A 20,043-nucleotide genomic window follows, 5' to 3' on the forward strand; every position below is an offset into this window, starting at 1 on the left:
ATGCAGACAGTTCCAAAAAGGGGGGGGAGACAAGAATAAATATCCTTCTTTTTGCCTTTCGTTCAATCCTTCAGCGTCATGGTTCATGGTTCTCTTTGTATCGTCATGAAGTCGTTTGTATCTATCGGCTCCTGGAGACGGGAATCGGGAGACCGGAGACTGGCATGTGAGTTGGCTTCTTTCTCCTTTCACCTTTCTCTTTCTCCACGTATGTATGTAGACTGCTATTTGCTCGATTTGTGGGAGTTGCACGGTCTCGTCTGCTACGTTTTTTTTTTACTTATTTTTTATTGCTAGAGTGTCCTAATGGCTAGACTAGTTTTTCGATGTGGCAGCTGCTGCCGGGCTGCCGCTCTGCTAACTTGAGAAATTGAGATGAGAGATTTATGGGGCTTTTCGGACTGCACAAAAATGCAGTCAGAAATGATTTCTGTTTTATCCTCTATACGCAGACGGGAGCATGTAAATGGGTGTCTGTTGTAGCCCTAATCTTTGCCTCTATGTGGATGCTGTTTTTGTTCTTTATTGATCTTGAGAGAGATCTTTGGAGAATTCAAAGCTCTGGCCCGGCAAAATCCCTGATTGCTAATTTGCTCATTTCAATTTCATTAAGTTGGCAGCACTGTTTGCATAGCAAACACACCAGTGGGTGGAAGGGCGAGGGCGATGGCGTGGGGAAACAGTTAAACAGCTCTACCCACTGGGGCCCCCGCCATGGCCAAAGGATGATTGCAAACGATGCAGACGATGATGCTTGCTGATGACTTTGTGGATCTCCTCTATCTGCCAACAGCAACACAAAAGAGGTAAGCGAGCGAGACAGGACGAGGTGGGGGGCAGGGACAACAGAGGCCAAGGCAAGCTCCTGGCAATATCTCTGATAGCGAGACAACAGGCAAAACACACGAAAGGCGGCTGACTGGCTGACTGCATAGTTAACTAAGCCAAAGGATGTGCCAAGCCTGGGCTCCTACTGCCGGCTAGCCAAGGGCCAGCTCTCCAGCTCTCCAGCTCTATCCCTCTGTCCATACATACATATTTACCCAAAAGTGAGACCCAGATCCCAGGCATCGCAGCTCCATATCCACAGCCCAAGAGCAAACACAAACACAGGCGAATACCCAAAACGATACCCCAGGAACCCAGAAGTAACCGCAGAAGCAGAAGCAGCACCAGCAGCAACAGAATCAGAATCAGGAGAAGCTGCAGCCTAAACGCTGTTGATACATTGCGCAAAGTTGGCAACCAAATATTGTTGCAAGCAGATACAAAACAAGTCCGCTGGACCAGGCGGCACCAGGCACCAGGCACCAGGCACTAGGCACCGTGGTGCAAGAGCTGCCCAAAACCGAAAGCCTCTTTGCATTTATTCGAACCGAACAGAACCGAAAGTGAGCAAGAGCCGAAGAGGCTTTCGGTTCTGTTCGGATCTAGGATTGTATTAAGCTTAAAGCGGCGATTTTTGAGTGAGTAAATCAATGAAAATCTCCGATTAAATTCTACCTTAAACTTCTTGAAGGGAAATTTCATTTAAAAGATCTGCCAATCGATTGTCTCTCCCTCTTTGCCGTGCCGTTACTCAAGCAGGACCGGTGCATAGCTCTATCCCACTCGCACACACGTTTGAGTCTCCCTCGGAAAATGATTTAAAAACCTATTCCGCCACACTGTGGTCAGAGGAGACTGCACAAACACACACACACATCCGCATGCAGACGTGCGAGAGAGAGAGAGAGAGAGAGGCGGTGAGGATAGAGGGGGGGCAACGCGCGGGGCCTTAGGTAATTGGCCAAGGTGCTCAGGGTCCAAGCTCTCCACTGTTCACTGCTCACCGTTCCCTCCCCTGGCCAACACTTCCGAGTGCAGTTGCCACCTGAAGAGCAGGCAGGACAGGGACTCTCTATGTCTCTCTCTCTCTCCCGCTCTCTCTCTCTGTTTCTCTCTGTCGCTCTATCGCTGCCTTTGCATCTCGAGACGAGTTTTGCCAAGCAATAATTTTATTTTTAGTCGTCGCATCTTTCCATCCAGCAGCCGCAGCCGCAGCAAGCATCCAGGAGATATCCTCCCCAGGCTTTTTGTTGCGCCCCCCCCGCGCCCGCCCCCGCCCCCAGCCAGCCTGTACTTATAACGACTTGCCGCTTGTGTTATTATCTTGGGGCATAAATTTAATGGCCAATATTCACAGCTCCACCCACTGTTGAAAATGTATTCCAGGTCCAGGAGAGCGGGTAGCAAAAAATGAAATTATTTGCGGTCAAATGGAGGAGGCAGGAAGGAAGGAAGGAATCCGGTTTGGGGGTTACGGGTTACGGGTTACGGTGGGTCCCCCTATAAATAATGATTTAGTTATGGGGGGAATTCTTACGGCATTCCCATGTAAATTGATTTGAAGAGGCTTCTTCCAAAAGGGTTTCAGACATTTGTCACAGTTTGCTGATGGATGGATGGATGGATGGATGGCTGCCTTGCCGCCTTGCCCCACAAAACAAAAAGATACAAAAGTGTTTGGGTTTTTGCGAAATCAGCAAATGGGTTTGCCATATCCCATATAAGGTTCGTACAACAGCTGGGGGCTTGGGGCTTGCGGCTTGCGGCTTACAGCTTGCGGCTTGAAGCCGAAAACAAGTTTCCAATTTTAGGATGGTTTTTTTTTTTCTGAGCTATTAGAGCCGCTTGGGTGTCAACCTAAGCAGTTTTTTGTTCATTTGTTCGTATTCAGATTTCGAGCAACAACAAATTTGTTGCTATTGACAGTTGAAATTGCTTACAAGTGGCAGACACAGCCAGCAACAGTCTCTCTTCGCTTCTCTGGGTCCCTGGTCTCTGGGTAGCAGTAGATTTCTTCCCATTGTATAAAGTTGTTAAAAATCCGCGACAAGTGCCACTTGAACTTGACGTTTTGGAGAGACGCCGCAGAGAATTGGTAGAGAGAGAGGCACACCAGCGTCTCAAGAGACACGAACCATATACAATGTTGAATGCTAAATGTTGGATGATGTCTTGAAGATTTATGCCACTTGAGACCTCAAGGGGAAGTAGTGCCACAAAAACAGTAAAAACTTTCAAGGAAGAGTTATGCCATCAGAGAAGTGTCTTCTTTTCTGGCAGATCATCGTAGGCAGACTCTACTGTGGCTTAAACACTTGATGACAACGTTTTTCGCCAAGCGTTTGCCTTGAGCCAAAAAAAAAACACCAGAATATATACAAATTTTTCATACTTCAAAGGAAATCCAAAGGCGAAGCTTTAGATACCCTTTAGACACATTTCTGTTATGAAAGAAGAGAGGGCTAACGGGGGAGTAAACGGTGTTGCTTACTGGTTGAGAGCTAAGCCACACTGGGAAAAAGGAGAGAGAGAAGCAAGCATGAGAAATGCACTCGTTGAGAGTCCTACACTGCTAAGCCACACTGGAAAAGAAAGAGAGAGAGAAGCAAGCATGAAAAACGCACTCCTTGAGAGGCCTACACTGCTAAGCCACACTGGGGAGGAAAGAGAGAGAGAATCAAGCATGAAAAACGCACTCCTTGAGAGGCCTACATTGCTAAGCCACACTGGGGAGGAAAGAGAGAGAGAAGCAAGCATGAAAAACGCACTCCTTGAGAGGCCTACATTGCTAAGCCACACTGGGGAGGAAAGAGAGAGAGAATCAAGCATGAAAAACGCACTCCTTGAGAGGCCTACACTGCTAAGCCACACTGGAAAAGAAAGAGAGAGAGAAGCAAGCATGAAAAAGGCACTTCTTGAGAGGCCTACACTGCTAAGCCACACTGGGGAGGAAAGAGAGAGAGAAGCAAGCATGAAAAACGCACTCCTTGAGAGGCCTACACTGCTAAGCCACACTGGGGAGGAAAGAGAGAGAGAAGCAAGCATGAAAAACGTACTCCTTGAGAGGCCTACATTGCTAAGCCACACTGGGGAGGAAAGAGAGAGAGAATCAAGCATGAAAAACGCACTCCTTGAGAGGCCTACATTGCTAAGCCACACTGGGGAGGAAAGAGAGAGAGAAGCAAGCATGAAAAACGCACTCCTTGAGAGGCCTACATTGCTAAGCCACACTGGGGAGGAAAGAGAGAGAGAAGCAAGCATGAAAAACGCACTCCTTGAGAGGCCTACACTGCTAAGCCACACTGGGGAGGAAAGAGAGAGAGAAGCAAGCATGAAAAACGTACTCCTTGAGAGGCCTACATTGCTAAGCCACACTGGGGAGGAAAGAGAGAGAGAATCAAGCATGAAAAACGCACTCCTTGAGAGGCCTACACTGCTAAGCCACACTGGGAAGGAAAGAGAGAGAAGCAAGCATAAAAACTAGAAAAACGAGACAAAGCTTTGATGGAATGACACTGCATTGGCTCTATGTGACTCTATGGCAGATAACAACACTTCTTGGGCTCGAAGGAGTTTACTCTCGACTGGAAATGGCCATAACCGAAGACAGAAGACAGGAAAATGTAGAAGGCCGGACAGAATAGGGAAAGAGCAGCCAGAGGAGGCACTGAACAGCCACAAGAGGAACAGGAACAGGGAATGAGAGTAGCCACAAGGACACAGCCTACAGCTCCACCAACACGTGGCCATAAACTGGCGATGGGGCCCAAAAACAATTTGGCTTATAGATTGGACGGGAGGCAGCAGGAAGAGGATCATGGAGGATGCTCTGCCCTGCCCTGCCCGGCCCTGTCATGGGTCGCTGTCATATTTTATGCCCCCAAAATAGTTAAACGAATGCACAAACACTCATGCACATAAAAACCAGCTGGAAAATTGCTTGTAAAACATTTTTGTGTGTGTCCCAATGTCACGGGAAAAGGGGGGCCTGGAGCGGGGACAGCGGTACGCATTTATAGCAAATCTCTGGGGCTCCTTCACACATTCCCATAAATCACAAAAAATTATTTCACATTTTTTTTTGCCTCGTTCTTTTCTCTCCCTCCTCTTCTCTTCTTTTTTTCTGGCCATATTAATGCGCCTACACACACACACACATCTGGGTCTTTAGGTGGGAAGGGGGACGGCATGTGGCAGGGTTAGGTGTGGGGCAGGGCGGGGCGGGTGGGGGGATATTTTGTATATGGCTGACAGCCTATTTGCGACTCCCCGTCTTGGCTCCTGCCAGTCGCTGACTTGGTTTTTTTTTTTCTCAGCTATTTATGATTTTCGCGCGACAATTTCTTTTCTTTCAACCGAATACCCTGTTGAAAGTGGAGTCTGATGGACTAAGGGGGCCACCAAACGGTAGAATCGAAACAAATTGCTGAAACTTGGATCGTTTCTACGATTCTCTCCTTCTTTCACAGTGTGGCTTAGCAGCAAGCGTTTAATTTTCATGTAAGCGCACCTCTCTCGCTCTCTTTTGTTCTCTCCTCATGAGTTTTTTTTACACGTATTTGCATGCTGATTCCCCCCCCCCATCCTCCAGTCCCCCATCCGCAGTCTTGTTTATTTAGCTGATGCCTGGAGGATCCAGAGGGCCGAGGCCTTTTTTTCCATCATATTTTCGGTGGAAATGAAGGGGCCTGGGGGAGTGGAGGGGAAGGGCAACCCGTTTGCAGACTCGCGAATGTTGAACAAATGTGTGACATTTTTGTGCGGTGGCATGGAATGAATCCGTGGATGGGGGAGGGGGGGGGGGCCAGATTGGATATAGAGGGGCTGCTCTGTCTGTCTGTCTGTTTGCTCTCTGCACACACGCGTTCGGAATTGATTTTTATGCTGTGATTATATTTCCGAAAAGGTTGACGATGAGCCAGGGATCTGCAGAGGAGGATGGAGGATGGCAATGGGAATGGGAATGGGAAATGGGGCATATATGGGGGCCGCCTCCCTCCCTGTTTGTTTATCTGCAACAATGAAGTGTCGCCGCCCCAGAGTCGAGAGCGCGAGAACACGCTTGAAAAAATATAAATTAAATTATGCGTTCATGTTGTTTTAATGGCTCTCTGGATGTCCCCGCCCCCACCAGGGGGCAGGGACTTTAAACGCACGATTCAAGGGGGCAGACAGATGCTGATAGTATCATATGATGCGCTGCCCCTCCACACACACAGACGAACGCACACACACACACACAGTTTTTTATGCCCCATGTTTAACGATCGGAAGTTATATTCATAAAAATATGTCAATGAATTGTGAATTATTTATGGCGTTAAGGGAGGGGGGGAGGGTGGGGATGAATGTCAGCCCAATAAATAAATAACCACGAAGGGCCTGCGACCAGATATTAGTCGAATGAGTGGGAGAGTAGGAGATCTGGGAAATCAATGGGAATACCTTGTCCTCAAAATTGGATGATTTACAAAAAGGGTACCACATTTAAGTATTCCCTTTTTTCTCGTTTTTACAGGGCATCCATAATGGCTAATTCCCTGAGAAATGCCTACAAAAATGTTCCTAAGCCAAAAATTTCATAAACTTAATAATGCTTACATTTTTCAGATAAAATAAAATATTAAAATTGTAATATAAAAATATACATATGTAAAATAATAAATATATATTTATGTGAAATAAAAAAAAAATGTATATATAAATTATTAAAAATAAATACAATTTTATTACAATGCAAAATGCATTTGTTCAAAAAATTTAGAAAAAAAATTAATTTTAAAACAAATTTAAAAATTAAGAAAAATTAAAAATTTGAAAGTTAAAAATAACCCATAAAAACAGCATTGCTTTGGAATCAGTTTTGCCTGAAGGCCAGGTGTTCAAGCAGCCACACCTTGGGGCCATACATTCGTTCATTGGGGCCGTAATAATATTCAAATCGTGTCCAGATTCCGCAATCTAGTAGATAAAATAGCTGTTAATGATTCTGCGTATTCGATTCTCTTGGTTTCACATATTTTTTTACGGGGTATGCCATAATGAAATGTTGCCAAATTCATTAGAAACATACACATACGAGAGTGCACTCGAAAAAAAAAACCATAAAAATCTCTGGTTTTTTGAAGAGCTGTATGCATAAATTGCGAGAGGCCCGAGGCCTTGGACTCAAAAAACGCAGCCACGAAAATGCCGTCTAATAGTACAGAAAAATTGAAACCGAAACCGAAACCGAAACAGAAACTTAATTGCAATTAAAGTCGAGTGCTGAAGTGGGAGAACGGTAACGTAACGCAAATGCAAACGGAATGAAATGAACACCTTCAATTAAATTGAGTTTTGCGTTGAGTCGACCTAGTTTATGCCACAGAGAACACACCCACAAGACACCCCACCGCCCAGCACTGGCCGCAAGAAGGAGAGGCAACGACCCGTTTCCGATTCCGGGGCCGGACGTCAGTCTCCTCTCGGCCAACTGCCTGCCACGCCAACAAAGTGTTGGCCAAAGGCTAAAATTTCAAGCGACAATTAGAAAATTTGCAAATTACATAAAGAGAAGAGATGGACACGGGTGGCAGCTGGCACCTGGCAGGTGGCATGTGGCAAGAAGACAGCGACAGGTTTAGCTCTGGAAACCAGAAGAGAAAAGAAAGGAAAAGAAAAAGGTGAAGAGCAGGAAATTTTAATGAAAAGAAAAATGCAAAAAGACCGAACTGGAGAGCCAACTTGTTGTCCAGACAACAGAAAGAATGAGGGGCGGAAGGGGAGGGGGAGGGGGGGCCCAGACTCCGACTGGTGCGTCTCCAAGCTCCAACCGCCTTTTCAGCGGGTGTTAAGTTGGTAATTTTATGCCTGAGTTAACTTTTAATTTGTGTAAATGATTTTGTGGATTTTATGCGCATCATTAAAATGGTAAGAGAGAAAATATAGAGCCAGAGCCGCCCAGGTGCCGAGGGGCCGAGGGGCCGAGGGGGATTGGGGATATATTTTGATGTATGCGAGAGATCTAGTTGAATGCCTTCTTTCGACTGGAGGGGATTGACAGATAGACAGACGCCTAATGCCCCTTGATTTGTGGGTCAGTCCCATAATGCAGGGAATATCCCGCCAAAAGAGAGAGAGCCAGCCATAAAACTCAACGAAAGTTTTGTTATTTTGAGAAAAATACAAGATCCCAGATCCAATGGCTGGAATCTTTTAATTGCTTTTATATAAATCCAAAGAATCCATCTACGTTCTGGTGCCACAAAATTCGCTTTAGCTAAAAGATTTCTTGAATTAAATTATGAATTTATTAAACAAAAACACACAAAAATATGTACGTATGTTTGTGGGTACAAAAATCTGTTGATATTTCGCTTTTGTTCTCGACTTCCACTAGAAAAAATAGATTTTTGACCACCATGTTTGTTTAACCGAGAGATTTATGGCCATGAAATGTATTTAAATACTCGCTTGATTTTCGTTTACTCACCGATTGAAATGTTTGATGGTTAAATGTCTGCAATTAAAGATAAATAGAATTGTTTTATTATTGAAGAGATATAATTATATAATAATTCATAAATGTGGCATTAAAACGGGCCAAATGGAGTGGACAAAGACAATATAAATCGTTAGCTAAGTAATGCCCATACATTTCAGTGGTACACGGGCTGGCTTCAGGCTGGCTTCAGGCTCTCTGCTTCAGAGTCCAGTTGCTCTAAGAATAATTGCTCTAAAACCAGGTGTTCAAATAGCCAAAAGAGCATTTGTTTTGTTCATTCGATCGCAACAAGACTCGGCCCTATAATAGATATAATCATTTGGGATTGGCAATTTACCCGAGTGAAATCCGTAAGCATTCAATATACCTCTCTCTTTGATTACAGGGTATTTTTCTACCAAACATTATGCAATCTGAATGCCTGGAATGTCTTTTTGATGGCTTTACATATCGCACATACGTATACGCCCTGTTGACCCACCAGACTGTCATTTGGCCCGCTGCTCATTTGAATTTAACACTTTTATACCACCCGAAAAGCCCCTACCTCCCCTCCCTAGCCCCCCTTGCCTTGCCAGCGCTGTCGCTGCGGCTCGTAAAAACTACAACAAAAACAAACTTTTTTGGCGCCGCACATTATTAAAATTTCTTTATGACAAGCGAAGAGAGAGACAGCGAGACAGAGAGACAGAGAGTCAAGAGTCGAGTGGAGCTCTAGAGAGCCACAACCGGCAACGACAAAAGGCATAAAAACTGGTAACAAAATATTTGGCTATACAGAAATTTGTTTTGGTCTTTAGTTTTAGCATAAATTAACATAAGATTTATGGCCACACAGTCCACTTGAAAATGAGACGAAAACTAGAGAGGGGCAGGGGGGGGGGGGGGGACAAGCAGGAGCAGCGCAGTCATAAAGTTGCAAGTGAATGAAAAAAGTTTGTTTTTTTTTTTAAAAGGAAAAAAGACAGGCGCCACAGGAGGAGAGGCTGGGTCTGGGTCTGGGTTTGCTTTTCCTTCTGGAATTTAAGGCCAGCACGTGTTCGGCATAAGAAGCAACAAGAAGCAACTGGGGAAAAGACGTAGCTAGGTCCTGTGGTGGAAATAAACTTCAAGATCAACTGGAAAACTCTTTCCACCCTTTTTGTTTTGCGTCTTGTTTGAGTTGACAACTTTGCAGCCGTCTGGTCAGTCTCTGGTAATGAGATTTCTCCAAAAAAAACAATCAAGGAGCGTAACGCAAACTTGTTTATAATTAAAAGACATTTTAATGCGTTTCGTTTGAGCATTTAAGGTGGCTGTGGGCGCTTCGATATCAGTATTTAAAAGTCCATAAACAACTGACAGTTGAATGAGGCCCGATGATCTCGGGAGGAGATGATGATGATGTTTATCGGAATCGGAAATGATTTGTGTGGCGGCGTACAATTATGAAATGCAATTAACATTATGGCCTGATGTCTGTGTATGATACGTGGGTACGTGGGAGAGAGAGGGAGAGCCACACTGGGAGAGAGAAAGGGAGATTGCAGCCCGTAAAGAGTTACAGAAAACTTTGAAGAACATCTATAGAACGTTCTTATCGTCAATGGCCCACAAAATGCATTGTTATTCTCAGCCCAAAGAAAGCAGAATCATCACGAATCATTGGTTTCGAAAATTTAAGCAAGAACCCAACAATTCTAAAAAGAGTTTTGCTAGCCGTTTTTCCTTATTAGTAGTTCTCCAACCTGCATACCCTCCTCCCTTTCTGTACATTTTCATTGCACTTCTAAGCCATCGAAAAGGGTTCCGCCGCACAGTCACAGAGCCACACGCTCTCGATATTATTTCTCGCGGAAGTCACGTAGTCGTTGAACAATTTGAAAATGAGTTTTGTCGGTTTTACACACCACATATTTCTCTTGTTCTGGAACGGCTCAGTGGATGTTCTCTGTTCTGTTCTGTTCTGTTCGGTTGCGGTCAATGGAAAAGGCAGCCCAGGAATTGAGCAATTCGCACGTTTGCCTCTCAGTCTCTCAGAAACAAAGTAAAACAAAGAGATTTGAACGCGCTGCACTGGCGGGAATACAAGACGAATAATTCGAGTAGCATTCTGTATTGATGGAGGAGGCCTCATGTGCCTCATGTGCCCCATGTTCGTTGCGTTTCTCAGAAATGCCATAAATTCATCAATTATGACGGCTGGACATTGCCGGAGGAGCAGCAGGGGAGGAGTGGGGAGTGGGGAGTGGGTCTTGGGTTTGGGTTTGGGTTTGGGCTTGGGGCTTGGGTTGGGCCCTCAGATTGACAGCTGTCGCCACAAGGCGGAGAGGTGTACCAATCGTGTGAGTAATGTTGAAAATTTCAAGGATTTCTTCTTTTTTTTTTTTGTTGTTTTAATTGGAATGGAAAAACGGTACAACCTGAAGATTGTGGAATGTTGCCATTGAGGAAACTCTCAATAAATGATGGATATATGTAAATTTATATACCCATGACTGACTTTTAGCTCTCTCACAGCGTGGCTTAGCAGTTAGGGGTGTGAAACCTTTGAACCTCCTCCTAAATAAACTTCTTTCAGCTGTGAAATGAGAGATGATGATGGAAAATAAAGCCCTATGTGGTTTGCTAGGAAATAGATGGCGAAATTCTGTGTCCACCACAAGAAAACTGCCAAAGCAGAATCCTAAAGAATGATCATATCCATTGGACTGCCAGAGCCGCTTTCGGATGTTTGAACAACTGGCCTTCGAGCAGTATTCATGCCAGAGCAATGCTTGTTTGATTATTCCCATCAATCGACCTAAAAAACCAATGGAATATTCACTCCGATGGAGAATCGACGATTAAATTCTGAAATATAAATTCTACTAAATGGGAAAAACGCTTTGGAGTAATCCATTTATGAGACTCGTATCTAATTCATTGCCAGCCCATAAACCATTTCGTGGGCCATCAGTGGCACATGAGTGAAGGGGGAAAAATGCATGCCACACAATTGCCAACACGTGTGCGGCGTGTGCAACAGCAAGCAGTCGCTCTCAGTCACAAAAACTAAACACTGGCGTCATTTAATTAACCCAAGCAATGCACTAGGGGTCCCACCATGCAACCCCTGCTGTTGCTGCCACACACAGGCACAGAAGAGACCACATGATGATGATGATGATGATGATGATGATAGGGGTATCACTGTCTGTCTCCCACTCACTCTCTCTCTCTCTCTCTCTGCCCCTCTGTGGGGCTAGGCCTGGGGCTTAGAACTCGTAAAATCCGGGGAAAAAGTTATTTTTATGCGCTTTTAATAGAGGACTTAGGAGCACACCCCGCGCCGCCCTTAGATGGCACCCCATGGGCATGGCACCCCCATATCATCATCATCATCATCGTATTTCATGTTTATGAATGCATTTTTATTATGATTTTGTGTATAATTTTTATGATCTTTAACGGGTTTACGGGCGGGGGGGGGGGGGAACTTTTACGACAATTACAACGTGGAAAAGCCCCGGGAAAATCTTGTGTATTGATTTGATCCCAAAAAGAAAACGACTCAATTCGGGAAAAATCCAAAAATTTAGTTAAGAAATTAGTTGGGTTTTCATATTGAGATATTTTCCATACCCCCACCCGCACTGCCGGAAAACTAATACAAGGGGCAGACGCCCATGCCCCCAAAAAAAAAAAAAAAAACATAAACCCCAAGGACAAACTCATAAATCTTTGAGGCGGGTAGCAGGCGCCCCATACGGCCCAAAATCCAAAGAAGAACATGCCATAAAACACATGAAGAAGTGTGTAAATAACAGAAGGAGCAGCAGCCAGAAGGAGCAGTGGTAGAAGGGAGGGGCAAGCAGCCAGAAGGGGGCAGCAACAGAAGCATCGAAGAGGCAGTAGTACGACCCATCCATGAGATTCAAAAGAGGAACGGAGCACGAATCTAGCCACAGAACAAGGAAGTTGCTTCCCCCACTGAAAGGATAACCTTCGAGGGAGGGGGGCTTGTGGCAAGGGTCAACCCCCGAAAGAGAAAGTGGCCAACACCAAACACCTTTAAGAATCGGTTTTTCCTCCTCCCAAATCATACATATATATATTTTTGGTTTTTTTTGGAATGAAATCAAAAACAGACATCCTTCCATTCCACCCCAAAAAGGGGGTTGGTCATTAATTTATGTAAAGCACAAATTATGATTGGATGGGGGGGCGGGAAGGGGAGGGGACGAGGTCCATGGCAGGTTTCCAAGTAGGCCTATGGCCCCAAATGGAAGAGCAGCAGCTGTAACACGTTGATTATGCCACGAGGCCTTCTTCATCAGATGAAATCCATGGAATGCTGTGGAAGACGATGATGATGGAATGGCCATGATGGTGTTCTGCGGTTTCTTGGGCAGGCTCCTTCTCACTCTATTTCTTCCTGGTTTCTCTGGTTTAAGGGTAAGTGAAAAAGCACCGCAAAAAGGAGGGAAACCACACCAGCCAGCCAGCCAGCCAGCCAGGCAACCCACGAACGACGTTGCTTAATGGCGCAAAATGTTCTGCAGAACAGAAATGATTTATGACACAAGGAAGTTAATTTATTAATTTTCCCAGAGAATGCCTGTATATAGTCTAAGAGGGATCCGTATTCGGTGGGTGGAGGGGGGAGGGGCTGGCTCCTGGGAAAACCGCTGCAACAAGGTCAACGGGATTCGAGACCTTTTAGTTCCAAGACAGTCCCCCCCTGAAGAAAAGGCAGGAAAATTGTAGAAAAATTCAAATTGAAATCCCAGAATAAAGTACAAGATCTATGCCCAATAAATAATGTAAGGGCAAATATTACAGAAGGCAAAAACAAACAGAAGCCCAAAGAAACGGGCATTTCGGCAACTCTCGAGTGCGATAGACAGATCCTCTACATTTCAGATACATTTCAGCATCGCTCCCCAGGAAGTCTCGCACAACTCAATAAAATCAAATTTAGCTCATTAGCGAGCGAAACGAAGAAATTGATGGCAATATGTGCCCCTCGCTTTGATCTCCCAAAAAGCACTCAACGTAACCATAAATCGATGGGTCGACTACATATAGAGCATAGGCGCTGATGGAGAAGGCGCTGTTTTCCGGAGGAATTTAAATACGAAATTTGAAATATTTTTTAACATTTCTGTTGGGTTTTTTTCTTTTTTTTTTTTTGATTAATTGCACAATCAAGCAGTCGAAATGGAGTGGATTCGACACTTTGATACCCAGCCTGCGTTGGAGTCCGATCGGAAGGCCAGGTGTTCAAAGAGCCCAAAGACCAATAGAGAGGATTATTAACAGATCTCTTCTTTAATTCGAATTGTGGATACCACAGCACGTTGCATGTTTCATGTTGCTTGTTTCTTAGAATTTTCCTCACACACACACACATTTCAATCGTCAAATAAATGCATAAATATATCGCTTATTAAATCATGAAAATCATTTGGCTTTTGAAAAATTAAACCATTGACAAACAATTTCATTTGGCAGATTGCATAAAAGTGCTAGGAAAATAGCGGATGATGGAGGGAGTGCCACCCGCCCACCAGACCGCCCGCCCACCCGCCTGTCGGCCTGCCAGCCTGTAAATCAAATGATTACAAAGAATCTTCTTTGCAATATTCAAATAAAAACGAGATTTTTCCTTTCATTTTTCTCGCTTTTATTTTGATATTCATTTTTTGTTAAATGTTTGAGCAGGCGGTTGGGTTGGGTTGGGTCGTGCCGGCTCGGGGTCGGTTCGGGCTGGCCATTAAGCTGTCAGCGACTGGCTGTTCGAAGCGGAAATGAGAGAAGAGATGGGAGGCGACAGGAAGTTCTGGCTGCTGGAGAATGCGTTGTGTGAAGAACATCTTCAATGAAGGAAAATTGGCAATCGTTGCGGGTTAATTTCGATGGCTTTTCCATGGGGCGCACAGAGCTTTAAAGGGCAAAAGGCCCAGGCAGGACTCGCCACTTAGTATGCATTATTAGGCAATTTTCCGGCTTTTCTTTGCAAAAAAAACAGAAGTCCGAGGGTTGCAAAAACATCAGCAGGAGGGTGAATGATGTTAAGTACATTTTAAGTGAGGTTATGATTGTGTAAAAGCGGGATTCTGCTGGAAAGCTACTCAGAATATGTGATCAAAGTCAAAGACTCATCGATAGGGAGTGAAAGTGAGGTTAGATTGAAAAAAGCGAGGTTAGATTGGCAAAAAGTGGGGTTATACGTCAGTAAAAGAGAGGTTATGAGGCATTAAATGGAATAATCATCATTCCACCAACAAAACTCCCTTTCTGCAGACACACTCGTATGTATTTTCCTTCATTTGTTCCCCAACAAATAAACCATAAATATTCCCCCACCCAACCCCACACTTAAGTGAAAAGAGAATGCCTGGGCCAACATCTGTTTTTCCGTGCTGCAGAGATCTAATAAATTCTTTTGTAATAAAAATACATCATCAAATAAATAGTAGTGCCTGCCTGACTGCCGACTGCCGACTGCCGTGCTCTACATCGTATAACTATCGTCTTTTGGCAAATAAAATAAATTGCCTTGCCCCAAACATTTTCCTGGCCCATAAGCTTATCTCTTGGCCACACCACGCCACACAGCAATGGGCGACTGGGCGAGACTGGGCGGCAAAAGGGGTGTGGTGGGGTCTCTCGAGCAACCCTTAAATCACATTTTGCCTAATTTTTCGCTGTCAAAAAAACTCATTAATCTTTCCCTGAGGTCTGGCAGTGGCATGGAAAATGGAACCAGGAGAAGGGCCCCAAAGAAAACACACACAGAGGCAGAGGCAGAGGCCTGCCCTGCCCTGCCCTGCCCAGCCCTGCTCTGCCATGGGTTGCCTTTTGTTTTTACCTTTCGAGAGAAGTTGCCCTTGAAAAATTACCCACTCGTATGTCAAGCTCCCCCCCCAAAAACCGGGGGAGGCAGCAGGCAGGAACCCCATAAAATGTTATGCCAAAAAGTGGGAAAAAAAAGTCGAACGTTGTGTAATTTATTTAAATTTAAGGAGCACTTCAGGAGCAGTTCAGGGAGTCAAGAGTTCTTCGTTCTTTCTGCAGCGACACTTTTTTCTGGGGCGTCACTTCAACCCCTTTTTGCCACCCCCCATTTGCATATTGATTTCTTGCGTAATCTATGTGGCACGCCCACACACCTAGCCCACTCCCCACTCCATCCACTCCATCCACTCCACCCACTCTTTCTTCTCCTCTTTCTCCTTTCGCCGATAGTGTCGTTTCGCCTTCCTCCATTGACGCTTTCATATTTATTAATGAGGCGCATTTGTGTTTGGAATTTATAATTGGGGCAAGTGGCGGCACGGGGCGGGGGGGGGGGTGGGCTCAAAATGTAATTGAGTAATTAACATAAATTATAATACATAATTTTTGGGCGCTAGGCCTTTTTGCCATAATTGTTGTTAGGTAAAATTGGATTACACACAGCCCACGAGGGGGGGTGGGGGGTTGCTTTTCACATAAATGAAAATTATTGTTGCAGGCGGAGGCCCCAGGAATGGCAGGGAAACGGAAATGGAAATGGAAATGGTAATGCCTACTGCGATAAGCAATTTATGTTCAAAGTTTCTCATTCGCTGCAAAAGTTTTGCAGCATTCCGTTTGTGCCTCAAAGGCTCTCAATTTGGGAAACTAAAATCAAAATCTGAACAAAGTCCCCAATAAGAAATCACAGACAAGAGAGTGCGCCAGTGATTGACTCTCTCTCTCTCTCGAGAGAGAGAGAAAGTGTGGAGGAGTGGAGTGACATTTCGCAGATAAGATTCAGGCGAAGCTACAAAGGAATTAACCACTGAATGCCTGCGAATCCTTGCACAGGCAAGCCGTCTCTAAGGTTTCTCGCTTCCAAAGTCTTTAGGGCTTTCGTCTCTGGCTCTCTTTCAGTGGGGAAAACCTAAAACTCATATGCATTAAATACAAGCCACATCTTCGGGCCGTTCCAGTGTCCTTCCATAACTATAGACCCCCCCCTAAACAGCATATCACTTTCCCCACTTTCCACACCCACCCAAAAGAACAAAAAGAGAAAACACTTTTCCTACACGCACATGATGCCACAGAATCGCTTCAGTTTTGATGTGGCTCCTGCTGCTGCTGCTGTTGGCGTTTTTCTTGCCTTATTTTGTCCAGGGGGAAAGGGGGCAGGGCAGGCAGTCATCCGTCAGAAGTTAGCCGCAGCGGCAGTGGCAGCGGCAGCGGCAGCAACCCTGACGCCATATTGAATTTTCCTATGTGCTGTGGCGGCTCCCGTGTTGGGGTCCTGTATCTTTGTGGCTGTGTATCTCTGTATCTGTGTCTGTGTCTGTCCCTGACTCTGTCTCTGGCTCTGGCTCTATCTGTGGCTGTTTCTCTGCTTCTGTTGCCTGTTTTCATCCCACCTTGTTGCTGGCACAAACACACATCAACAGCATCGCTGACAAGGCTAACGCTGCTGGGATTTCATCTGAAGGATTCTGTGCATAATTTTGCGCCTTGTTGTCATGTTTCATGCGGGGCACGGGGCACGGGGCACGGGGCACGGGGCACTGCTTCGTCCTGGCATTCTCGCATTTATGTGTAAAATGTAAATAAATACGACAGCCGGGCCAAAGGAAACGCACTTTTGTTCGGAGAGGGGTTTATGCGGCACCAAAAAAGGTGGAAACTGCACTGGGAACAATGCGTAAAAGGCAGTATTTGATTAAAGCCCAATGGAAGGATATACCCCTCGATGTCTTGATTTTGTCCCCCGCATAAACGTCAGTGGTTTCTGTGCGTCTGGGATTGAGTGTTCCGGGTTCTGGTTACATCGTCAACGCCTCGAGGAAGGGGTTGGATGCCCGCCCCACTTTTTACCTATTCCAAAACACACAGCACGGCAGGACTAGGCCCCTTGTACCTTTACGTCTTCCTTCAGTGTTCGAGCGTCAAAAGTTTTGATAGCCTCTGTGAGCAGCCTACTCAAGTGACTGCCCTTCTCCCGCCCCCCAAAGAAAACGCTGGTGGAGCAGCAGCAGAAGCCAGTCGGCATTTTTCATCTTTAGTTCGGTTGGGGTTGGGAGACTCCCCAACATTTTTAACACAAAACTTTTATGTAAAATGTCTTCTCCCAGATAAAAGTTTAAATTGTCAATTGAAAATGTTTGTTGGGTAAAAGTTTTTTTGATTAATTTTCACAACGCAGCGATGACAATGACACGGCGCGCCGGGAGGGAGGCACGAGGCACGGGGCACGAGGCAGAGGCAAACAATTCAGCACATTAACGCTTAGAGATACAAAAGAACAGAGACAGCAACAGCAGCAGCAGCAAAAAGCGATGGAAAGATACACAGAGAGAGCTGGGGAGAGAGCTGGGGAGAGACACTTGCGATTTGCATGCGAAATGTCTTTTCAAATAGAATTTAATGACAGCAGAAACCAACAAAACAGAAAAGAAGGCAAATAAATTTCGAAATAAAATCAAGATGGAAACTCTTTTTATGGCATTTCTGTATTTGATTTCCTCTCTTATTTCTTTTACTCTTCAGCCTCATAAATAATGATCAAAACTAATCGATGGCAATCGGTTTAATATTACAGCCAGATTGTGGCTCATTGAACACCTGGCTTTCGAGCTTTCCTTTCCTTTCCTTTAATCAAACTCTCTATTTAATTCCTCCTGTGCTTTCATCTGTCTGCTCCTCGTTCTCTCTCGCTCCCTTTCTGCACGTTTTAGCCAGCCTAAAACCTTTGTCAAACTCATTGCCACTTGGTGCGGGGGTGGGCTGGGCCGTGGCTTCTCCTTCCCTTTGATTTAGTGTTCGAAAAGCCATTTTGTACAATTTCCACACGATTGATTTCGCAAATTTTCCGCCGCAGCATACAGTTGAGTCCGCAGGCCATACAATCCCCCCCACACACCCCACACAACCCCCACACACCCCAGAGGAAGGAGCAACAGCAGCAGGTTTCTACACTTGTAATGCCTTTTGCCCTGTAGCCACAATTACCCAAAAAGCCGAACTTCCAATTCCAGTCCCCAAAAGTCTCCCCGAAACCAACCCCCACTTACATGCTACTTATTCGTGGGGGGAGTTGGTTGGTTGTGGGGGTGCCTGCCTAGGACTTATCGACTCGTAGATATCTCCTCTGGTAATGCAATTAAATCGCTACCCAAACATTCGTTTCGTTCGTTCGTTCGTTCGGTTCGTCCCGGCGTTGGTCGTTCGTCGTTCGTTGGGGTAATTCATAAATATTTTATTTGGCCATCACACCCTTTGACCTGCTCCATAATTTTTGGTCAGAGAAGCAGAGGAGGACATCAACATACGGGAAAAAACGGGAAGAGGCAAACAGTTATAGATACCCTTAAAGATAGAATCCAAAGAGCGACGAGTGTAACAGCAACGAGTATGACAGCAACTAATATGAAAGTAACGAGTATGACAGCAACTAGTATGAAAAAAACGAGAAAATATCAACGATTAAGAAAGAAATGGATGGGATATAAACGAGTATCTCAAATACGAGTGCAGCAGCAACGAGTGCAGAAGCAACGAGTTCAGCAGCAACGAGTGCAGCAGTAGCGAGTGCAGCAGCAACGAGTGGAATGACAGCAACGACTCATACTCGTTTGAAAGCAACGAGTATGATCCGTAAAAAGTTTCATCTCTTGTTTTCTGATAGAAAAATACAAACAGCTGCTGAAGACGGGCCTTCTTCTGCTCCAAACAGCAGTACCCTGTGCAAAGGGTATCCCAAAAAAAAAAAAAAAGAAAGGGGGAGCCATGATAGCCAGGGCTATCGTTTTGTTACGTTCCCTGGCTTCATTATTACTTAACGCCCAAGCAAATTGCTTTTCCAGGACCACGACCACGACCACGACCAGAACATGGCCAGGACTTTCTGGAATCGCCTGTTTGTCCATCACATTAGAGCTGCATTGAGTTTCCGGTTCGATGTTTTCTCTCTCTGTGTGTCTGGGTCCGGGGGTCCGGGGGTCCTTGGGTCCTGGGTACCACAAAAAAGGGTTAAAAAGGTGCGGTTTGGCCAAGAGTCGTCGCCGTTTCAACCCCCCAAGAGAGTATAGGGAAAATGGAAGAGGACACCAGCTGCATTTGCCTTTGGCTGGCTCTTGTTCTCTTCCTTGTTTGCTCTTCCTGCCGGCTAGGACTTCCTTCCTTCCGACCATCCTTTCTTGTAGCCCTCGTTTCGCTTTGATGTGCCAGAAATTAATTGCCTACAATTAGGCGCCCCGGCAAATGTCACTCACTTACACTCACTCGCGAACGAGCACGCGGGGGCACAAAGCACAAAGGGGGGGGAGGCGGCTGTGGGTTGAATTTTTGACACTTACCGTTCGGTTGGTGCTTCCTTTTTTTTGCTGGTGGCTTAAAGGCTTCCGAACAAAAGTCTCCTGCAACGAAACAAGAAAACGAAACGATGTTTGTTAGTCGAGAAAAGTTTCGAGATGCGGCCAAGAGAGTCCTGGAGACCCGAGAAAACACATGCCATTACATGCTTGGACTTTTCCGTGTAGACTTGTGGAATGTCTGGCCATGTCACATGGCCAGGACCCATGGGTTCCTGCGCCATCCCCATAACCAGTCTTAGGACCAGCTTTAACAAGGCACAACTTCCCACAAAGTTTCCATCGAGTGCCTCCTTTTGCCTAATGAAAAGAGTCTGTCATTGACTACGAGGAAATGGCAAACTTTTCCATGGTGGTAAGAGCCTTGTCCAGTTATGGCCTGTGACAGGCAGTTACTTTGCT

The 20,043-nt window shown here is 45.4% G+C and overlaps 1 protein-coding gene across 1 annotated transcript in view; it reads right to left on the bottom strand.

Annotated features, from left to right (window-relative positions):
* LOC108165425 overlaps window positions 1-20,043 on the bottom strand; it is a 105,904-nt gene that overhangs the window by 49,633 nt on the left and 36,228 nt on the right. Inside the window, exons 3-4 of the mRNA XM_017301463.1 lie at window positions 19,627-19,686; window positions 8,303-8,329 (exon numbers count right to left, since the gene is read on the bottom strand). Coding sequence (XP_017156952.1) covers window positions 8,303-8,329; window positions 19,627-19,686 — 87 coding nt within the window. The remainder of the gene's footprint in view (window positions 1-8,302; window positions 8,330-19,626; window positions 19,687-20,043) is intronic.

Source organism: Drosophila miranda, chromosome XR, assembly GCF_003369915.1.
Source record: "Drosophila miranda strain MSH22 chromosome XR, D.miranda_PacBio2.1, whole genome shotgun sequence".
Lineage (NCBI taxonomy): Eukaryota > Metazoa > Arthropoda > Insecta > Diptera > Drosophilidae > Drosophila > Drosophila miranda.